This window comes from Syngnathus leptorhynchus, chromosome 3, assembly GCF_054491065.1.
Source record: "Syngnathus leptorhynchus isolate UIUO chromosome 3, UIUO_Slep, whole genome shotgun sequence".
Classification (NCBI taxonomy): Eukaryota; Metazoa; Chordata; class Actinopteri; order Syngnathiformes; family Syngnathidae; genus Syngnathus; species Syngnathus leptorhynchus.
Genome location: NC_141197.1, coordinates 20,033,898 through 20,053,357, shown reverse-complemented (window position 1 = coordinate 20,053,357; position 19,460 = coordinate 20,033,898). Strand labels below are relative to the sequence as shown.

The following is a 19,460-nucleotide window of genomic DNA, read 5'->3' as shown; positions in this document are numbered from 1 at the left end:
TTGGAATATATCGCAGATGTAAAGAAAATAAAAAAACAATATTGCTGGATATAAAATGGAAATATAAGAAACAATTTCTTGGGACATATCTCATCAATCACCAAGTGTTTCATTTTCAGCGACGGTGGTGCTTCACAATCCGTCAAGGATAAAATATATTAGCCTTATAAAAAGAAATGCTTTCAATTGCATTCATATTCAGAGCCTCTATTCCTTTGATTTTCCATTTCATTGCAATGACACAAGTGGCTGCTTCTATCCTTCTCTGTGGTACCGACAAGATGTTTGGAGGACATCTTTATTATCACTTGGATGATTTGATTTCAATCACACAATAATTAAGAAATATCTCGTCATGGTAAACCAACGAGTCAATTATTTAATAGCATTTCAAGGCTCATTTTTGTTCTCGACCCTCGTCGACACGTTTCATTCCAAAATGCCATCAGATTTCCGTCCACAGATTCAAGGCACCCTGGGCCCAATGGAGCAAAGCGATCCAAGAGCGAGCGGGAACCAAAAGCCCACGAGATCACTAAACCGTGCAACAGGCTCAACGTGCTGATTGTGTTGGAAAAGACAACCAGGCGGAAGGGCTGAAGGATTCATCCATTTTTAAAGCACTGTTCACCTTTCTTCTGGAGCAGACCTGATCTTTCTTCTCTTTTGTCCTCTTTGGAGGATACGTTTTATTCTAAACACTGATTTACACTTTTGTATCAACGGTGTGTGTGCACATGCGCTTGTGTGTGTGTGATCTATTAACTGCAGGTGATAAAACACGAGTAAAGGCAAGGGGCTGATTACGCAGTGAAGCAAAGAGGAGAGAAAGAAGGACTCACAAGAGGTAATTAAAACTTGATGACACAGGTGAGCGCTGCGTCTCCACAAGGAGGGACTCCAGCCACAAGTCAATATTTTCAAGCTAACGAGGCCTTGCATGATGATGTGTTCATGTCAAAGCGAGTACACGGAGGCATCACTAACACCCTGCTTGGAATATGCTTAAACCACCCCGAGGTTATGGCCAGATGATTGATTTGGGGGTATTTTGCAAGATATTTTTTCCAACATTTTCCCCCCTTCTACTGTAGACTACATATACAGAATGTTAGTCAGCGTTTCTACTATATTGTCCTTATTTTGTTTTGCAGAATGCCCCCCCACCCCCCTTAGGGATAAAAATCTAGCTCCGCCACTGATTTGGATTTTCATACTTGCGCTTATGGCAAATTACGGCGCAAAAATGTTATTTGAAATCAAGGTCGTTTTAATTACATTTAGTATAAGTCTAAAAAAGTTTGCTTAAACGTTCTAATTGCAAGCCATCATCCCCCGCCTTTGTGCGTGCGCGTGCGCGTGTGTGTGTTAAATTAATGAAGCTTCTTGCCTCGGGCTGCCCCTTGGGGGTTGTCAAAATTGGATCTAATTCGATCTCTAAGTTGTGTCCAGACTTTGAATGTAGGCGGGCGGAGAAGAGATGATCCAGTGGTGTGATCATGTTTGCGGGCGCCCACACCCTCCCTCCGCAGACGCATGTGCGCACACCCAAGTGCGTTCTGCTGTGCGCATTGAGGATGCACGAGAGCGGAGGACAGCAGTGAGCGAGCACCCGTGGACTGCTTATGCTGATCAAGTCGGGGCCACTCCACTCCATGTTTTGCCCTTCCCATTTTTTTCCCCGCTCTCTCTCCTTTTTTTTTTTTTTTTTTGGCGTGCCGTGGCCGCTGCGCGCATCTCGTTTGCTCGTCACTCGACTCGCACTGACAGACACGTCAGACACGGGACGAGTTGCATCGCTGCTTCTCCGGCGCTTAGCGGAATCGGAATGTGGAGGACGTAAAGCAAGTCACGAGTGATTTGATTAGCTTTTTTTTTTTTTTGGTTTAAATGCTTATTTTTGGAGGCATCTTTTCAAGATTTCCTTTTCCTTCCTGGTGGATTTATCCTTTCTCAGAGAGGATTCCGTGCTGTGGTTGGCGATGTGGAGACCGCAAGTGGTTGTGTGCACCCTGTGGGTGCTGCTGTCCACCTCTTTTTGTGCCGAGAGCAAAGCTCGAAGCTGCGGCGAAGTTAGACAAGCGTATCATGCCAAAGGATTCAGTCTTATCGGTGTACCTCATCAGGAAATATCAGGTATGGATAACAAGCGATCATCATCATCATCTTGCTTCCAATCGGCACATGTGTCATCCATCCATCCCTCTCACCTCATATGATGGCAGCAAGTGGGACACACACACAACCCGCCCTGTCATCATCAGCATGCAGCACCGTCCTTTTTTTTTTTTTTTTTACAGAGGGTCAATAGTTGTCCAAAAAAATAAATAAAAATACACAAAGTGCTGCCATGATCATGATGAGCGTTCATAAAAAAAACAATGGCATTTGCATTAAAGATAAGATTGAAATGTCTTGCGTGATGCTTCTTAAGCCTTTCTTCATCACAAGTTAGTAAATAGTTCAGAATTTGTTTTCAATATGCCATTTTTTATGATGACAGTTCAATTTGCCATGGAATATTGAGGTTTCTCATACTAGAAATGACTTTCCATGTACAATATGGACGATTCAAACTCCTCATCAAATACTTAGATGACACAGTTACGAAAAATGTACCATGGAACTTGTAATGTTTGAAAGACCACAATCAAAATCGTCCCAGAATACTATATTTAGTAATAACACTTAAACAACTACTAACATGATATGAAGTATTTTATGAGCTCCAGATGGTCACCAAAGTGACTTCACCCAGAGGTCAAACATCTTAAATGCAATCTGTTTCTAAAGTGAGCTGTCCCCTTCTTATTAAGCACCATTTGTGTATTTTCCAAAAGTCATTGCTTCACTGAGTCCAATGAAAAGAGAAAACATGCTTTGGTCTACTTGTTGCTCATATTCAACAGAGGATCATGCCGTAACATTTCAAGATAGTCACTCAGCACAGAATAATATTTACCAGTAGGGGGCTGTATGCACTCGGCACCAAAAATGGGTTCTGATGAGAATTCTTCTATATATATATTCCTCAAGGCTACGGCTTAGTTTTTAATTCATGCTCTTTGGTACGGCGCAGATATGAGCTTTTATTATCTCTTGTGAAGCACTAATCACATTTATGGTCAAAGGGAAGAAGATTAGTCAGTAAACATAGTGAGCTCCCCATGAGGGAAGGAGGCACATGCAGAGTGAGGTCACAAGTGAAATCACTCTATTCGGAAAAAAGAAAAAGAAAGAAAAAGAGATGGTACAGTGGTTGTTGGTAGTCTTGGGCATTCATGATCATAGTCAGTGTTGAGGAAAAAAAAAAAAAAAAAGGTGCTCATCTGCATTTTACATCTGAGTGTCATCCTGTTTATCTGAAAAAATCTTTTTTTTTTTTTTTGCTGGTGTGCAAATATAATTGCACCCAGGTTGTTATTGGAGTGTTGTGGCTCTTAATAACCTTGGCATGAATCCAACAAAGGTTCTCAGGAGAATTAGCCGTGCTGGTCCAAACGTGCGGCAAACAGCATGACAAGCATTAGTGTTCATCCGGCCATCAGCAGCTTTCTCGTGAAAACACGAGGTGGCTATTTCCGCCTCTAAGCTCACATTTACATCGAAACATCCTTCTGTAAGTGATTCAATGTATTGAAAGATTGTGTTCATTTTTTGGGGGGGTTTCACCGTGTGGTTTTTCTTATGGCCTCTTGACTTAACTACATTTATTCACACATTTAAATCCTCAAGTCCATCTATTACGGCGATATAAGTGTAGAGCCGAACGAGTCCCTCGGGCTTCAGAGTCCTAACCCCCTCATTCAGAACATAAAGAACCTCATGAATGCTCAGTAAATTGATTCTTCTCATGATTACATGTTTTAGTCATTTTTTTTCACTGTCCAAGTGCACAATCGAATGAGATTTGCTATCATTTGCTGAAATAGCTTACAAGGCAACTGTGGCTGAAATTTGCAGTGCGAGTTCAAAAAACTCCCTAGCTTTAAATGTGTCAGGCATAATGGCAAATCCACAAAATTACAATTACAATGTGTCTCTTGTTAGAAGCCAAAATGGCCGATATATTCAACTTGCAATACTAATTCGGCGAAAGAGCAAAATAAAAGAATTATTAGTGATATTTTCAAGTGGCCTATTCTTCCCCTTCTTTGTGAGTTTTCCCAAACGGATTACTGCAGAGTAAAGTCATAAAGGGGTGCTGCAAATCTCTCGCGCTGTTGGTTTTTGACTTAATTGCTTGTCAGAAATATTATTCAAACAAGGGAAGTCCAAGTCATTTAAATACGCTTCTCGCTTAGCATGTTGACAACGCCGTATCTGTTGAGCGTGCAACGGTGTGATATGAGCCCGATTCAGATGTTTGCCACTTTATGACCTGCTCTTTGTTTGGAACAGCTCGTGAATGCTCCAATTAAGCACTTCATATAAATGCCGTTTGCCAAAATGAGGCTTTAAAAGCTTGGAAACAACATTACATGCAGCACGATTGGTTGTAGAATTATTTGATTACTCTGGAATAACAATTACCTCCGGGATCCCTCAAAGATTGTTCTTTGATTTGTTCTTATTAAAAAGAATTCTAGTAATGTTTCATACTAGCATAATTCATTGTTTGCAAGTTTGGCAAGATCCTTTGCAAGTAATTTTTTTAAATAATAGAATAATGATTTGTGCCATGAATTGTGGCGCTGTGAGCGGGTCCAAAGAACACAAACACAATATAAAACTCTCGCTTGGCAAATTCCGTATACAAATTCTGCAGGCAGTTGGAATCAGCCTTTAAATTTGCTGAGTCGACAGAATACGGAACCAAATGTCGAGCAGAAGTTAGAAAACAAAATGGAAACCACGAATGTTGGTGGAATTTAAATAAGGATCAAAATAGATTCAATTTTGTAAAATGAATAATACCAACAAAGCAAAATATTGTATTGTAAAGTAGATTAGATTTTGTAAAAAATAATGATAACAATAACTATAATGCAAAATATTGTATCGTAAAGTGATGGCAGGAGTGAAACACGGCGTCGCTGCCAATAAATCAATACATAAAAAAAAAAAAAATACATCAATAAAAATAGAAGAGCCTTATTTGGCAGAATGCAACCGAGCTACCTGAATCCGTGATTGGACAATTGTTGGCCAGCTCCAAACAAGATCGGCCGGCCCGTCACTGCCAACAATGAGCTTGGCACATTGACGGCCGTGTGGATTGTTCTTACTTCTGCCTTGTTTGGGATATTGAATTCCAATCTGACAATACTTTTGGCCACTAAAATGATCGAATGACTGTAAAATGTATCATCTGCGGGATTTCTGAAAGCTGTACTCAGCGCCAAGACTTTTTTTTTTTTTTCCCTGAGTAGTGTGAAAAGCCTCCAGTAGCATATGGACTGCGACACTCAGCCACTTTGCCCTGCTTTCAGTTAACTACTCGCTGTGAGCTTTTCAGGCTTTCTACCCTGTGAAAGCTTTGCGAGAAACTAGAAAATTTGCAATATGTCGCAGGGAAACGTCTCATGTGTAGGGATTACCGTGTGTGACCAAAGCGGCCATACATAAATCATGATAGAAAAGCGTTTGCTTGATGAAAAGAAGCACGACTCCACGCAACTGGCTCGTTTTTAGACTCAAGTCTTTAGAATCAACTAAATGTATTTTGGACGGAGACCGAGAGACTCGGAAACCCTCCGGAGCAGGGGTGTCAAACTCATTTTTATCGCGGGCTGCATCCTAGTCATAGTTTAGGGCCATTATGATTGTCATCGTCTTCTATATACAGTATAGGCTACAAAACAAACTGATGAATAACTAATTTTGAAATCAGAGAGTCGTAAAAAACGTTTTAAAAAGACAAATGGCAAGCAATGTTTTGTTTTTTTAAAGCAAAGACAATTTGTAATTTTAGTCATGATACAAAGTCGATGCCAAATTTGTCTCGCGTGCCACATCAAATGATGCGGAGGGCCGCATCTGGCCCACGGGCCTCGAGTTTGACACCTATGCTCTGGAGGAATGGACTCCCGAGCTTGACATGAGACCGACAGAGCTGCGACGCCTTGCGCTGTCGGGTAAACCTCCGGGGTTCGACAGAGGTGTCAAAGCTGCAAATATCTTTCACGCTGGGGACTTTTTATTTTTGTTTTTCACTGCCCATGGCTGACTTAACACGCTAAATTAGACTCTCCTGGGTGATTTGCAAATAAACAAGCATTTAGTAGAAATAAACAAAGAGTGTTATGGAAACGTCAGGTGCAAACGTCGTGTAATTTGACACTCCAATCTTCATTTAAAAAAAAAGCTTTTTCTCCAGCATTCATTTTTAAAAATGGACAGCAATGATTTAAGTTCATGACCCAGTCTTGTGTGATCCCAATGACACCCGAAGGTAGGCTGACTAATTGACATCATCCCAAGTCTAATTGGAGTTATTTTTATGTTGAGAGTTGATCTTAACCTCAGGGTTAAATCATTCTTGTTTTAATTAAAACATTTCATAATTGCAGGCCTCGCTGAAAACTCCCCTCGAGGACTCGACGCTCCTAAATACATTGGAGGTCGATGGGTATTCGCTGAACCCCAGAAGAACTCTGTCGTTTTCTTTGCACGTTGTCATCGTGACTTTTTTTTTTTCGCAACATGGAGTTCCCCTGAGCTCTGTAGTCAGGATAAACAAATCAGTAGTCCAGCAGCTTCCAGGATGGGCTGGGCTGAGCAGCAGCTAATAACCACTAATAATATCTTAATCAAGTCCAATGTAGCGCAGTGAAAACTTCAAAGGTAAAACTATATGGAGTGAGCGGCATTCTGTCAGCCACATCGTTATCTCCTTTCACATCCCAATCTTCTCGAGTCTGAACGAGAGCCAGACAGAGTCTCGGAGTCCTGCTGTTTCCTGCCTCCTGGTTAAGCTGCTAAATGAGTGGGCTGGTCATTGCTCACCCCGGGGCTCTCTACCTCAGGCTCTCCAGACCACCAGCTGTTGTGTTTAGTCCTCAGTCGTGCATTAGCGTGAGTCTTCAACCTCCCAGGTCTGCGCTCTTCTCAATGGCCAGGCTAATCTAGAGCGATGAAGGTGAATGGTGGAAATTGCAGTCATATTCAAATAGACTCAGTGAGTCATCATTCTCGTGGCTTGGATGATTGCTGAATATTATGCAACGTATGGTGTGTAACAATACTTGCGTGGGCGGGCTTTGCCCATCAATATGAATGTGAGATGCTTTGGTCTTTTATTTAAATGTAATTTCTTCCTGATACACATTTTATGAAAGCTCAACATTTTCAAAATCACAACAGTCCAATAGCGTCACACGATACAGTATCTCATTTTATATCAAGTTCGCTTCTGCTGAAACTTTTGTAATATTCATCTTTTCAGTATGTTTTTTATTGTGTTGGACAATCATGTTTGCAATGAAGTTTATTTGCCTTGGAATATGATACAAGCAATCTCCTGGAAGAATATTATAAAACATTGCTTACAGTTGAAAAGATTTAGTAGCTTATAGCGTTTGCCTTTTCGTGACTTGAACCAATATCTCATTTAGGCACGACAGAGTCTGATTGAAGCAATTCTGTCACCACGCAAAATGAAAAGCTTTATCTTTGGGGAAATTCCGCAAAAAGATGCACTGGAAAATGAATTTGATTGGAAAACATATGAACTCAGCTATCGTCAAAACTGAATCATATTGGGTTTGTTCAAATGAAGAAAAGCAAGTTTGGCTTGATGGGTTATTTGAAAGTTCATATCAAAAATTCCTTCGCATCCTGCGAGTATGGGAACATATGGCTGGAGCAATCGTGGGAGTTATGTGTGTCATCTTGTTTGGACATATTCAATTAGGGTCTGACGCCCCAGTGGAGTCAGTTGAAAGTGGATGATGTGGGTGATGGAGACCAGATCCAGATGGCAATGTAGCGCCGAGATCAATCACGCTTGATGCATTTTTTCCCACTTCTGCATGCGGACAGATGTGATTTAGTGCAGTAATTGGGTTTCCTTCCACTTCTTGCATTTCTGTTGACAAGTCATAATGGCCCATAAAGCGTATGTATGTATGCACACTTTATTATTTCATATATCTAACAGAGGATGACTGTCAACGATCAGATTGCAGTGAAAGGAAATGCAACAAAGGCACGTCATTACCGCCTTATTAGGATGAGCCGTTCAGAAAATGTATTTGATGGTGGCAATAAGCAATAACAACTGCGGCTGCAAAAAAAAAAAAAAAAAAAATCAGATCAGATCACGCGCTTTAAATGGAGGTTACACAGCTTCCTTTATAACTTAAAGTCAGCAAAAGTCAGTTAGTGGCAGACTTCAACCTTTTAATGTCCTAATTGCCACTCTGCTACTTTATATTTGGGGATCCTACTTTGTTTTGACCTGTATTGGTCAAAAAAGTATATAGGGCAGGTTTGCTTTTATAACAGTTTTGCCTTTTTTTTTGGTAGCATGGATGCAAATTTGTCACCAGTGAATTCTGTCTTCCAGCCAAGGTCATTCCAGTCATTATGGGCCAAGAGCCAGTGCAGTCATATCTCAAACGTGAGACAAGCCAATTGTGCCTGAGTCACACATTTCTCAGACCACCGTGTCAGATATGTAATGGATGGCGAGCCTCCTAATCCACTTGAAACTCAACTATTTATTCCAGTGATTACAGAGCTGTAATGTCTGAGATGATCAAATTCCTGTCAAGCCGGAACATTTGAAATACAAGAAAAAACTGTAGTATATATTAAAAGCAATTTGAAAAAGCTGGCCATCCCAAAAGGACTCAATAACGGCCATTTACATTAGAGGTTGTACGCACCATTAAGGCCACTTCTACAAGGTCCGGTGTGGGCAATCAATTTCCCACAGGGACCGCGTGATGAACTGTAATGGTTGCTGGTAGCCACACCAACCTGTTAACAAACCTCAATTGTTTTTTTTTTTTTAACACAATCTGTAATTGGATGAGCTTTAGTACCAGTGGTGCTGTGCGCAAATGTAAAGCGCTAACTACAGTACTTTCTTTTGCCTGCTAGCTTGCACGTGATTAGATTGTATGGTGTTCAACGTATAACACAGCAGAAGGTGAGATCAATTACAGGGGGTCCGTAAAACATTTATTTAATGAATGAATTAATTTATTTATTACCCTCTCAAATTCTTCTTAAAATGCTGATAAACATTCCTTTTGTGGAAAAAAAAAATCCAGGGGAAAAAAAATCAGAACATACCCAAAAGCCAATTATCTGGCCAAGCACTAGAGGGATCCAAAGGATATTGTTGTGGGGGGGGGGGGGGGCACTGCCCCTGCAGCCCCACCTCTAGCTCCGCCAGTGCTCTTGACCACAGGAACTGTTAAAACATTTTGGCATGCAAAAAATGTTCCCTTTATTAATTAAGAGTGGTCAAGGGATGTACCAGATGGTGTGGACCATATGCTTGTTGCCCTTTGGCCAGGTAGACTAATGAATCCTTGTGGGAGTTAATCACACCGTCTATTACCACACATGGGAACAAAAGACACTTTTTGTTATTGTTTTGTTTTTTTTTCTTACCTCGGCAGCATACTTTTGAAACTGTTATATATATATACAGGACAGCTGTAGCTCAGTCTGTAAAACAAAACTGGCAGTTCCATGGAACAACTAACAGCTTAGGATAATTCTGTGTCGCTTGGCAGGGAAACAAAGGCGGCAGTCCTGAGGTGATGTCTGCAACTCCTTTGAATAAATTTACACCTCTGTCAGCGCTGTCACTCAAAAAAAATGGCTTACCTACACTTTGTTTCCATGCTCAGTCATTCCAACTTAACTGTACACCCTCCTACTTAGTTGTTTCAACTCAAACAACAAACCGCACAACTGACAGAACACATTAAATGCGTCAAATCAGCGGAAATCAAATGTGAGTCCAAAAAAAGGGTCGAGTGAGAAATGTAGTCACAGTAAGGATTTGGCAAAATGCTTTGACAGATGCCGCTGATGCGTTCTGGGACCGTTACCAACGTCCCACTAATGTTCTCGGCCAATCAACCAGGATTTTCTTTTTTAATGACGTGTGAATTTTTCAAAGGAATACCACCCGTGAACTCACACTGATCATAAAAATTCATATGCATAGCGAGAGGTACATCAAAAATTCTTCCTTTATAAAGTTAACAAATAATAATTTATGACAAACTGCACACTTTTTTTTTTTTCTTTAATGCAGGCCACATCATGCAAACCTTCCAGGAGACAAATAGTTAAATCTTATTCTAATTGTTTTCAATCACAAGATCACACTCGTCCTCGTGCGTCTCTGAGCAACTGGCCTATTTCCGCTTCATGTGCTGCAGCGTGAAGTCGAAAAAGGCGGCATGATTGGCAATGTTGATTGAAGCGCAGTCGCATCACGTTTTGATATCTTCCGAATACTAGTCAAGGCAATCGTGGGAAAGCATGACAATCGCTCATTAAATGCTAGCCTGGTTTCCTCTGCAAATCAATTTTATGTCTGCAGGTGAAGCGACTTGCAACATGAGCACGCTTGTGCTTCAAGTTAGTCGGGAGTATATTTATGCATGTGTCTTTTTAGACTGTCAACAGAAAATCATAAAGCTGGAACGGCCTCACATTACATGAAATTATTTCTGCCATTGTGTGAAACTTCAAATTTTTTTTATTGCTTTTATTTTCGCTCATCTTACAAATAAATGATACCAGTCAGTATTATCAAAATGGAATGTGCGGTATTAATTTTCCTTAAAAATAGAAACATGCATGACTTTGAGGGCGCTTCCTTTGAGGAAGGTTCCGCATTTGAAAATGAAGCAACTGTCCATGCACAGCGAGAGGTGGTCATTGTGCTGACATGAAAAAAAAAAAACACAGCCCTTCATCTTCTACCTCAAACAGAAGTTTTCAACTCAAATACACAACTGTGATCTTGCTCGTATTGACAGCTCAGTTTCAAATTCCAGTTTTGGTGCAACGCAGTCAAGAAGACACGAACCGGGAGACTCGTGAGCACTGCGAGATTTTAAAGTGATTTAACCCGATTTTTCTTCTTGCATCAAATATTTTTCCCTTTAGATTTGCTATTATAACAACATAGGTTCCGATTTCAGTCTCCTGAGTGGCAGCAAATCAAGTCGCATGTGTTCACGCCCACAATGTTGCAAACTTCCCTTTTTCAAATGTGACGGCAAAATTCCGCCTTGTTTTTGCAGTTTTTAAATGCACTTCGCACAGAATGAAAATATCGTACCAGTTATTTTTGCTGAGTTTTTATCTACAGCACACTTTGTATTGAATTATGACTCCAAATGAAGCCATTTCCAATCAGCTGCTGTATTTGGACTTAAATCAGCTGGGTCTCTGGGGTCATATAGAGCTGGCGGTGCTGTGGGGTAAAAATGGATTTGTGTTTAACTGCTGTGGTGGTGATGCTGGGCTCATTATTGTAGCTTGGCATCTCTCTTAAGACTGATTAGTGTTTAACTACATTCTCCACTTGCAGCACATATATGCAGCGTGCTTCATTATCTATGCACATGTGCAGCTTCTTCACCCTTTATATGCACAAAGACTTGGAAGGTTCCACTAGATTGTGGAAGAAGTAAGCTTAGGCTTTGTCGTCTTTTCTTTCCGCTTGAAACTTTACATTGTTCTGCCTGCTTTGGAATGAGTAATTGAACATTTAATCCCGCTACCTGTAAATGGCAAAAAAAAAAAAAAAAAAAAAAATATATATATATATATATATATATATATATATATATATATATATATATATATATATATATATATATATATATATATATATTGATAAAAAAAGGCTTTTCTGTCTGTCAATATTCCTATTTCACTTTCTTCTTTCAAAGGCGTTTATTTTTAATTATTATTATTTTTAATTAAATTAAAATTTGTTTTTTCAAAGGTATTACATTATGGCCTTGCCAATATTGAGCTTGTGACTTGACACAACATTGCTTAATATTATGCATCAAGGATGAGAGCAAGTGAGAGGCGTAAAGAGTTTGATGCACCTCAACTGCCCACACACATTATTTCTGAATCATATCATAAAAGGCTATAACGCTCTACAACATGCTGTTCCACGTGTCACAATACATGATTCCGGATTCTTTTCAGCTGCATACAGGTCTTAATTTGTCTTGTATTCCCCCCCTGCCATTTTTTCCCTGTTTGAGCTCCATATCCAAGGTTGCTTATTTAGACTGTGACAAAACCCCCCACAAAAGTAAAAATGAGTCTCCAGCCCTCCACTGCTTTTCATCTGCTACTTCATTATTGTGTTGTTATTCTCCAACAACAAGAATGTGCAGGTCAGTCATGCCTGACAATTTGTTACAGTAAACCTCATGTGATGAAAACATCAGCGATGGGGGAGTCGTGATCAAACGCACCGCCGAGGAAGCCATGCAGTGTAACGACAATGCTTTTTTTTTTTGTGCTTCTCCTCCCAGGTGAGCACCTGCGCATCTGTCCGCAGGGATACACCTGCTGCACATCCGACATGGAAGACAAACTCAACCAGCAGAGCAAGTTGGACTTTGAGAAGTTGGTGGAGGAGAGCAGCCGTGACATGCGGGTGACGTTCGTCGCCAGTCATAAAAAGTTTGATGGTAAGCGGCGGGAGTTTGAGACTTGTGAACATCTGAATTACACTTGCAGACACTCAAATGTATTCACGCGAGTCCTGTCAGACTTGTATATGTCGAGACTCCTGATGGAATGATTAATAATTACTCGGCTAGTATTAATAAGATATGGGCAGACTGCTCGGTTTTAAGGGTTCACTCTCATTCATCAATGTTTTCGCTTCCGTCTGGTACTTTTTTTTTTGCACCAAACAACATATTCTGGGTCCATTTAAACTGAAAAGAGTTTTTTTTTTCTCTCTTTACTGCTCCCCATTAGGGCTTTATGAGAACTTTATCTGCTGTATTTTAGGCAGATAATGGCAGCTTCATTTAGTGCGTTGTAAAAAGATGCCATTTTCTATTTCTATCAGTTTTCAATAAAATGCACCCACAAGCATAATTGCACAATTAGTATCAAAAGGCTATTTTGCCCCCCCCCCCCGAAAATGTAATTTGCACGGGTCGGAAAAATAGGGCAGTAAATCTCATCTTTTGTTTTGTACAAGCCACTGTGGTATAAAAAAAAAAAAAAAGCCATTCAGTGCAAAATGATTTGCACAAAACAAGAAATTGAAACCCGGGGAAAATAAATTCTCAGTATTCTTTCTTTTTAGCAATGTGATAGCTTGAATAACAAAATATGGTAATAGACTCCAACAATAACCAAGTCCATTTATCCAGTCAAACTTTTCTTGTGCAAATTCAAATAACCTGCTTGTTTAAAATGTGTACTGTTGAATATTCTACAAGCATCACAAAAAATGGACATTTTCACTCCTACCTCTTTTTTTGGCGAATTACTTGGCCTGCATGGCATTGTTTTCAAATTCCTCCACAGTTCCAACACAACAGCAAACGTTATCAGCAGAAACTGTGTCCAAATCTACTTCCAGATACATTAACAGTCCACCAGAAAATCAACTACACGATACCAGTCTAGGCTTCTATTAGGGCTAGTTATTAGAATCCAAGGCTAAAAGTCAAATGTCAAGAGTATTTGTGACCCCAACAGTTCACAATTCTGAAAATAAACATTTATATTTGTAATATAAAAAACAATATATATATATATATATTGACAATGGTATGGGTTGGCGCATTGGGAATGGATGGCTGTCGTAACAATTAATACGGTGGGTGACATGCAGGATTACAGCACTAGGTGGCCATCAGTGGTAACGCCCTTGAGTGGTTCAGATTTGGCAGGCAGAACATTAATGTGTTAGCCTTGGTTGCTCTTCGTTCCACATTGGTGTTCCACAGGGTTCAGTGCTGGGGCCTCTAATGTTTTCATTGCATCTGTTGCCTTGGGTTGATCCAAGCCAAAGAAGAGTTTGGAATAATTTAGCATTTTTTTACACAGATATTCCATTGGAGATTCAAACCCAGATATAATAATAATAATAATAATAATAATAATAATAATAATACAATTTATTTGTATGGCGTCTTTCACGGCACTCAAGGTATCTTGACTGAGCCATCCTTATTTTTTGCACAATTAGCCACAAGTCCAGGTTTCAGATGAAACCCATTTTTGTTGACGTTGCATTTTAATATTTTAACTTTGAGTATTTTTAACCAAAATATCGATATTTTTTGCTCAACATTTGAAAATTGCTTCGTCAAACTGTGTTAGTTTGTAGTGGTACATTGTGAGCAGGTGCTGTTGTTCAGTCTTCTGGCTCAGCTTAGCATGTTGCTAAAGCCTGCTCGGGCTGAGCCGCAGCTTTGGTCGACCGAGTTCTTTGATCGCGCCCCAGTCGATCTGCTCTGCTCAGTGTTGAGAGCTGCTGTGCCGCTCATTCCCGTCAACAATCCCTTATTCACACCCGATTTCAACTAAATCACACTCAAGAAGAAGACCCAGTGCTCTCTAATCTGCGGTCCCACCCAATTGAAAAGGACTGCTTAGGCTTGTGACGCCAGTTATCACATTGTATCGTTTTGTGTTTCTCAACATCAAATGCATGCAGATGCGGAAACCCAATAAGTTGTGTTTTGAAAGGTGATCCCTTGATTGAAACACAAAGCCCATTATCGTTTCAATTCCCCTGACAGGCGTAGTGGGGAAGTGAGTTAGCTGAGCCACGGCATCCCACCATGGTCAATTTCTGGGATAAATCAATATCTGCTACATTTACTGTATTTACTGTCTTTTTCATATCAGCAGTCTGCTGCAACCTTCAACTGTCTTGTGAAACATAAATGATCTTTTTTATAGATTCATAAATACATCAGATCACTTGCAAAAAATCTATTTTTTTAAAAAATCAAGGCGATATCTGGCTAGGTTGTTCCAAATAAAACGATGCACTGTGTTGCATAAACAGTATTCTGCCAATGACTTTGGATTAATGACTGTAAATAAATTATCCTGGTGTGATCCAATAAAGCCGTGATTAGCCAGTGAGAGTCGACAGAGTTGAAGGTGTTCGTTATGCTGCATTTACACGATGTTCCCGCCGGCTACCGCGGCCCCAATTACCAGAGACACTGGGTGATGCGGCATTTTTCTCCAAACGGAAGTTTTAGTAAGTGTTGGTAAGCTTAATCATGGTCACCGTGAAGGTGGGCGGTTGCCGAGGACCCAAGGCCCAAAGGCGCTTCTGCCCATGGATGCTATTACATTCCCTCCTGGCTCGTCACCTTCTAATAGGGTCTCTCTCATTTCTCACTTTCTGATCAAGGTCTGACATGCTTTTTCATAGTCCGTCAAAGCTTTAGAGCAAGTTTGTGGCCGCGGAAGACGGGAAGGAAGTTCCCCTGACGATCCCGGCAGTTGAAGCTGATCTAACTGGGTCCAATTAAATGTTTGATTTTTGTTTTCTCTTAACAGCTAACAACATGGTACACCATGATTAAATGCAATAAAAGGGCTGCCGTAGATTCTAGACTGCTGAAATCCAGAAACAGTGTAGTGACAGAACTACCAAGCTCATCACAATCAATTGGCATCCTTATCAGTGTACTTTTCCAAGAGCACCGCCTCTCGTGACAGATCTCACCACATAACATTTTACTAATGCATGTACTCTTATTTCATTCTGTCCAATCCTACATTTCATTCCCACGAATGTTCTTCTCAGCAACTGCTATTTGTCAAATGATTTTTTTTTTTTTCTCGCTGACTTTGTATGATGGATCTTTTCAGCTAGCCCAACAAGGCAAACACACTTTATTTAGATGAAATGATGGCACATAATAGATTGATTGCCATTTTCTCCCATCAAGCGCTCTCTGCACACGGCCATTTTCAATCTCAACTTCAAAGAGTGATGATGTCCCTGTCTCTGAGAGCTGTTTTTATGTCTTTATTTCCAGCGATTTCAATTCCGCAACTTTTACACGACGGCGATACTTCTTTACAAGCAGCTCATCAAAATCAATGATGCTCTGGAGCTGCAGTAGAAAAAGACATTGCATTCACATAAAGCAACAAATTGTAAAGCCCGCTGCAGCTTTTTGTGAGCGTGTCTTAAATCATCGGTAAAATGGAGTTTTAATTTCCCCGAAATTAGCATCTCACCAACTCTTTGCTCTTTACATTTATAATTCATGTCTATGTTCAGTGAAGTACTTACCAAGTCAAATGGCAACAACTCATAGCTGACATCAAATGGTTGCATCAGTCTCAAAGGTCCTCATTATGCTACTTTCTTAATTCAGCTGTGAGCTGAAATTAGAATTACCCATTTTGTCATAATAGATCAAACAATTGATTTGTTTACATTTAGAAAGATCAATCTTAAAGATTTTTATCATTTGTCTTAATTTGTCCCATTTGGAGTCTTATGCATTGTTTAACTATTGAGTCAGTGTTTGAGTGTATCGAGTCATTTGCAATTAAGATAATCCTTTGTGCATAATGTAATTAGCTGATAGTGTTAATAATTTATGCAATGAATAAATTGATAAAAGATGTGGCGCTTGATACATTGCTGAAGATTTGGGCAACGTGCTGTAGTTTGTTTAATGATGCCTGTTGTTGGTGGGATTTGGACTAAACGGAAGTATTTCATCAAGTCCCAATGCAACCTAAGAAGAGTAACCCAGCCTCAAATAGACGAACGCCTTCGTTCCAAAACAAAGTCCGACTCGTGACAATGGTAGAAAAAGCCGAAGCTGACATTTTGAAAAGTCCATGTCGTCGCTGACGAAATGGCGCAATCCTTCAGGGAATCGGCTTGAAAATTGTGATCCCAGAGGTTCCGGGCTTCAATCTGGTCTACTTTCTTTGAAGGAATCCCAGTGAGAGTTGAAGACCTTGAAATGGCATCATTAAACGTGTACAGCTTGTCATGGCCTTCTCTTTCTTCTAATTAATGATATGATGAACCGATTGCTCGGAGGCAATATGAGAAGCTACGTCATTGTCACTGCAAATTAATTTCACTACTGTAGCTATTAATAGATATGAACACCTGACCGTCAAGTTCTAAATAGGATCTACGTATAATATACATTCCAGCAAACACTGCACGCAACATCACCTGTCAATCAAGATCTTGAACCTCACAGTAAAAAAAAAAATTATCTAGCAGCCGTCTTTTGTGACAATTGTGCAACTGCTGCGGGAAAAGCGGCCTCGACTACTTCAATCCTCTCGAATCAGATAATGTTCCGAAAACTGTACAGATGTGTTTGCCGGTCGAAAATAGAAAAGCACAAGGTTGTTACAAAACCACCTAAGCCATCTTGTATCCTTGAAAAGGGATGTCGTTTTTGACACCATAGATGATAAAAGTCTTTCCCCAAAATACGTATGAAACTCGACCTACTCATTTGAAACGGGCCACTGAAGAAGGACAATTGGACGGAGCAGCCATCCAATGGCGCAAGAATGTCAGAGAGAGGACATTAAATGAGACGAGGAGGATCGGGACACTGAGGCCAGGGCAGCCATTGATTTCGAGCCTTCATTATAGTCGTGAAGACGAAACCTCAACGACAGTCCCACGTCCATTTCTGATGCAATATAAAACCACAGCGTTCCTGGAAATGTTCATGAATAAATAACCTCTGTTTTGGTGCCCATGTGTTATACTAAGTGAATGTCAGAAATTCTCGGAGGAAGGCGGGCCTGTCCGCTAGCGCTTTAGCCGAGAGTCGCTGGCAGCTTCCATCAACTAGCGCAGGCCGCAACCCGCTGTCACTTGTGCGCTTCACGATGGATGACTAACTAACTCGGTCCGGCTGCTCGGTGAGTTTCAAGGGGAGGTTAGAAGAGGAATAGCCACCCTTGCCTAGATGAGGACAGAATCTAAGGGCTCGGAAAAACGGGATTTCTTTGAAATGGTGTGTTTCGCAGAAGTGCGGAACTGCCAATGTGGACTATTTCATTGTACTTGCAAATAACTTGAATGCACTTTTAAGTTGATTTGATTTTCTTATTTGAACATTGTTACATATTTGCAAGTACATTTGAAAAGATTCAAATATGGACATAATTGATTTCTATCTTATTTCTTGCGCATGACACATTCATGAGTTTGTTTTTGAAACATCATTGGACATTTAGCTGTCATGGATAAAACTGGAAATGATGGTTAAAAACTTGACACGAAAAACACTAAGCTGAGAGATTTTAAAAGAGAGTATCCATAATTAAAGATTGGAACTTACTTACTTCCAGACTCACCCCAACCAAGCACCACTAACCTTCCACATTATTTTCAACTCAATACGTAATTCAAAACTTTGAAAAACCATCTAACACTAACAATGAGATTTTCTCAAAGATGCTAAATGAAAACAGAAATGAGAAAGTCTTTACAGGTCGTGAAATCACCCGTGGCTTGCGCTTCAATCTCTCTTTTGACTGAAAAATACTTTCTTTTCTTTCGAAATGACATCGGTGACAAGGACGAAGAAGAACACACGCACGCAGCACATTCTTTGCTTCTCTTTTGATCTTATCACTCCAGCACACGAATCCAGCAAAGATTAGCCCGCATGGCTTCGCTAATACACAGACTCCGAAACAAAAGTGTGTGTGTGTGCAGCCAATTTGCTCCTTTCTATTCAACAAGTTTTAATCCACAGTGGAAAGAAATGACTTTGATTCTTTGAGCCTGGCTAATTGACTTCCCGGGTGTCTGTCAGGAGCCAAGTCTGTGTCAGGCTCAGAGATGCCCCCGAGCAAAAGGTGCCTTATGACACCATAATTCATCCAAAAGGAAATCATAACAGTTTGCTCAGCCCGAAAGCCAAGCTACGCTTGTATCGTTCAACAATTAATGCGGGATGATGATGATAGATCGCAAAAGCAATTCGCAACAGTGATTAGTGCTGTGCACACTTTTTAGTTTGCAATGCCGCCACAGCTCACAGCTGCATTCATCCAAAACACTCTCCATATTGTGGTGACAGACCAACCAAGGATTTATTTATTTATTTATTTATTTATGCATTTATGCATTTTTTTATTTTTATCTTTTTTTATTTATTCATAAAAAATTTTATTGGGGAGATTTTGAAATATAAGTGAGAGAATTGTAGCAGGTTGAATATAAACCGTCCGGCTCAAAAACACGATCGCCGTGGGCCTCTTCAGTCTGTCGTCATGAATTGTTAGACCTTTTCATCTCCGATCTAATGTTAGGAGCAGCATCAAGAGAACCATTTCACGTTACCATGACGACCAGGGGCGGTGTCGTCTCGAGCCCCGAGTCTATTACGCGGTACTTTTGGAAAGGGTAACTTGAGCATCAGTAAAAACGGCACTGACTGTTTTGTCATTGCAGATTTGACACATGCGGTAATATCCAAGTCTTACAGCAACGGTTCAGAAATGGGTCG

At 40.3% G+C, this 19,460-nt stretch overlaps 1 protein-coding gene across 1 annotated transcript in view; it reads left to right on the top strand.

The window, feature by feature from the left end:
* The first annotated feature begins 1,898 nt into the window (after positions 1-1,898).
* The window catches only part of gpc6a (glypican 6a), a 45,536-nt gene continuing 27,974 nt past the window's right edge, over positions 1,899-19,460 (top strand). Inside the window, exons 1-2 of the mRNA XM_085907449.1 lie at positions 1,899-2,136; positions 12,483-12,641. Of these exons, the coding sequence (XP_085763575.1) occupies positions 1,983-2,136; positions 12,483-12,641 (313 nt within the window). The 5' untranslated portion in view covers positions 1,899-1,982. The remainder of the gene's footprint in view (positions 2,137-12,482; positions 12,642-19,460) is intronic.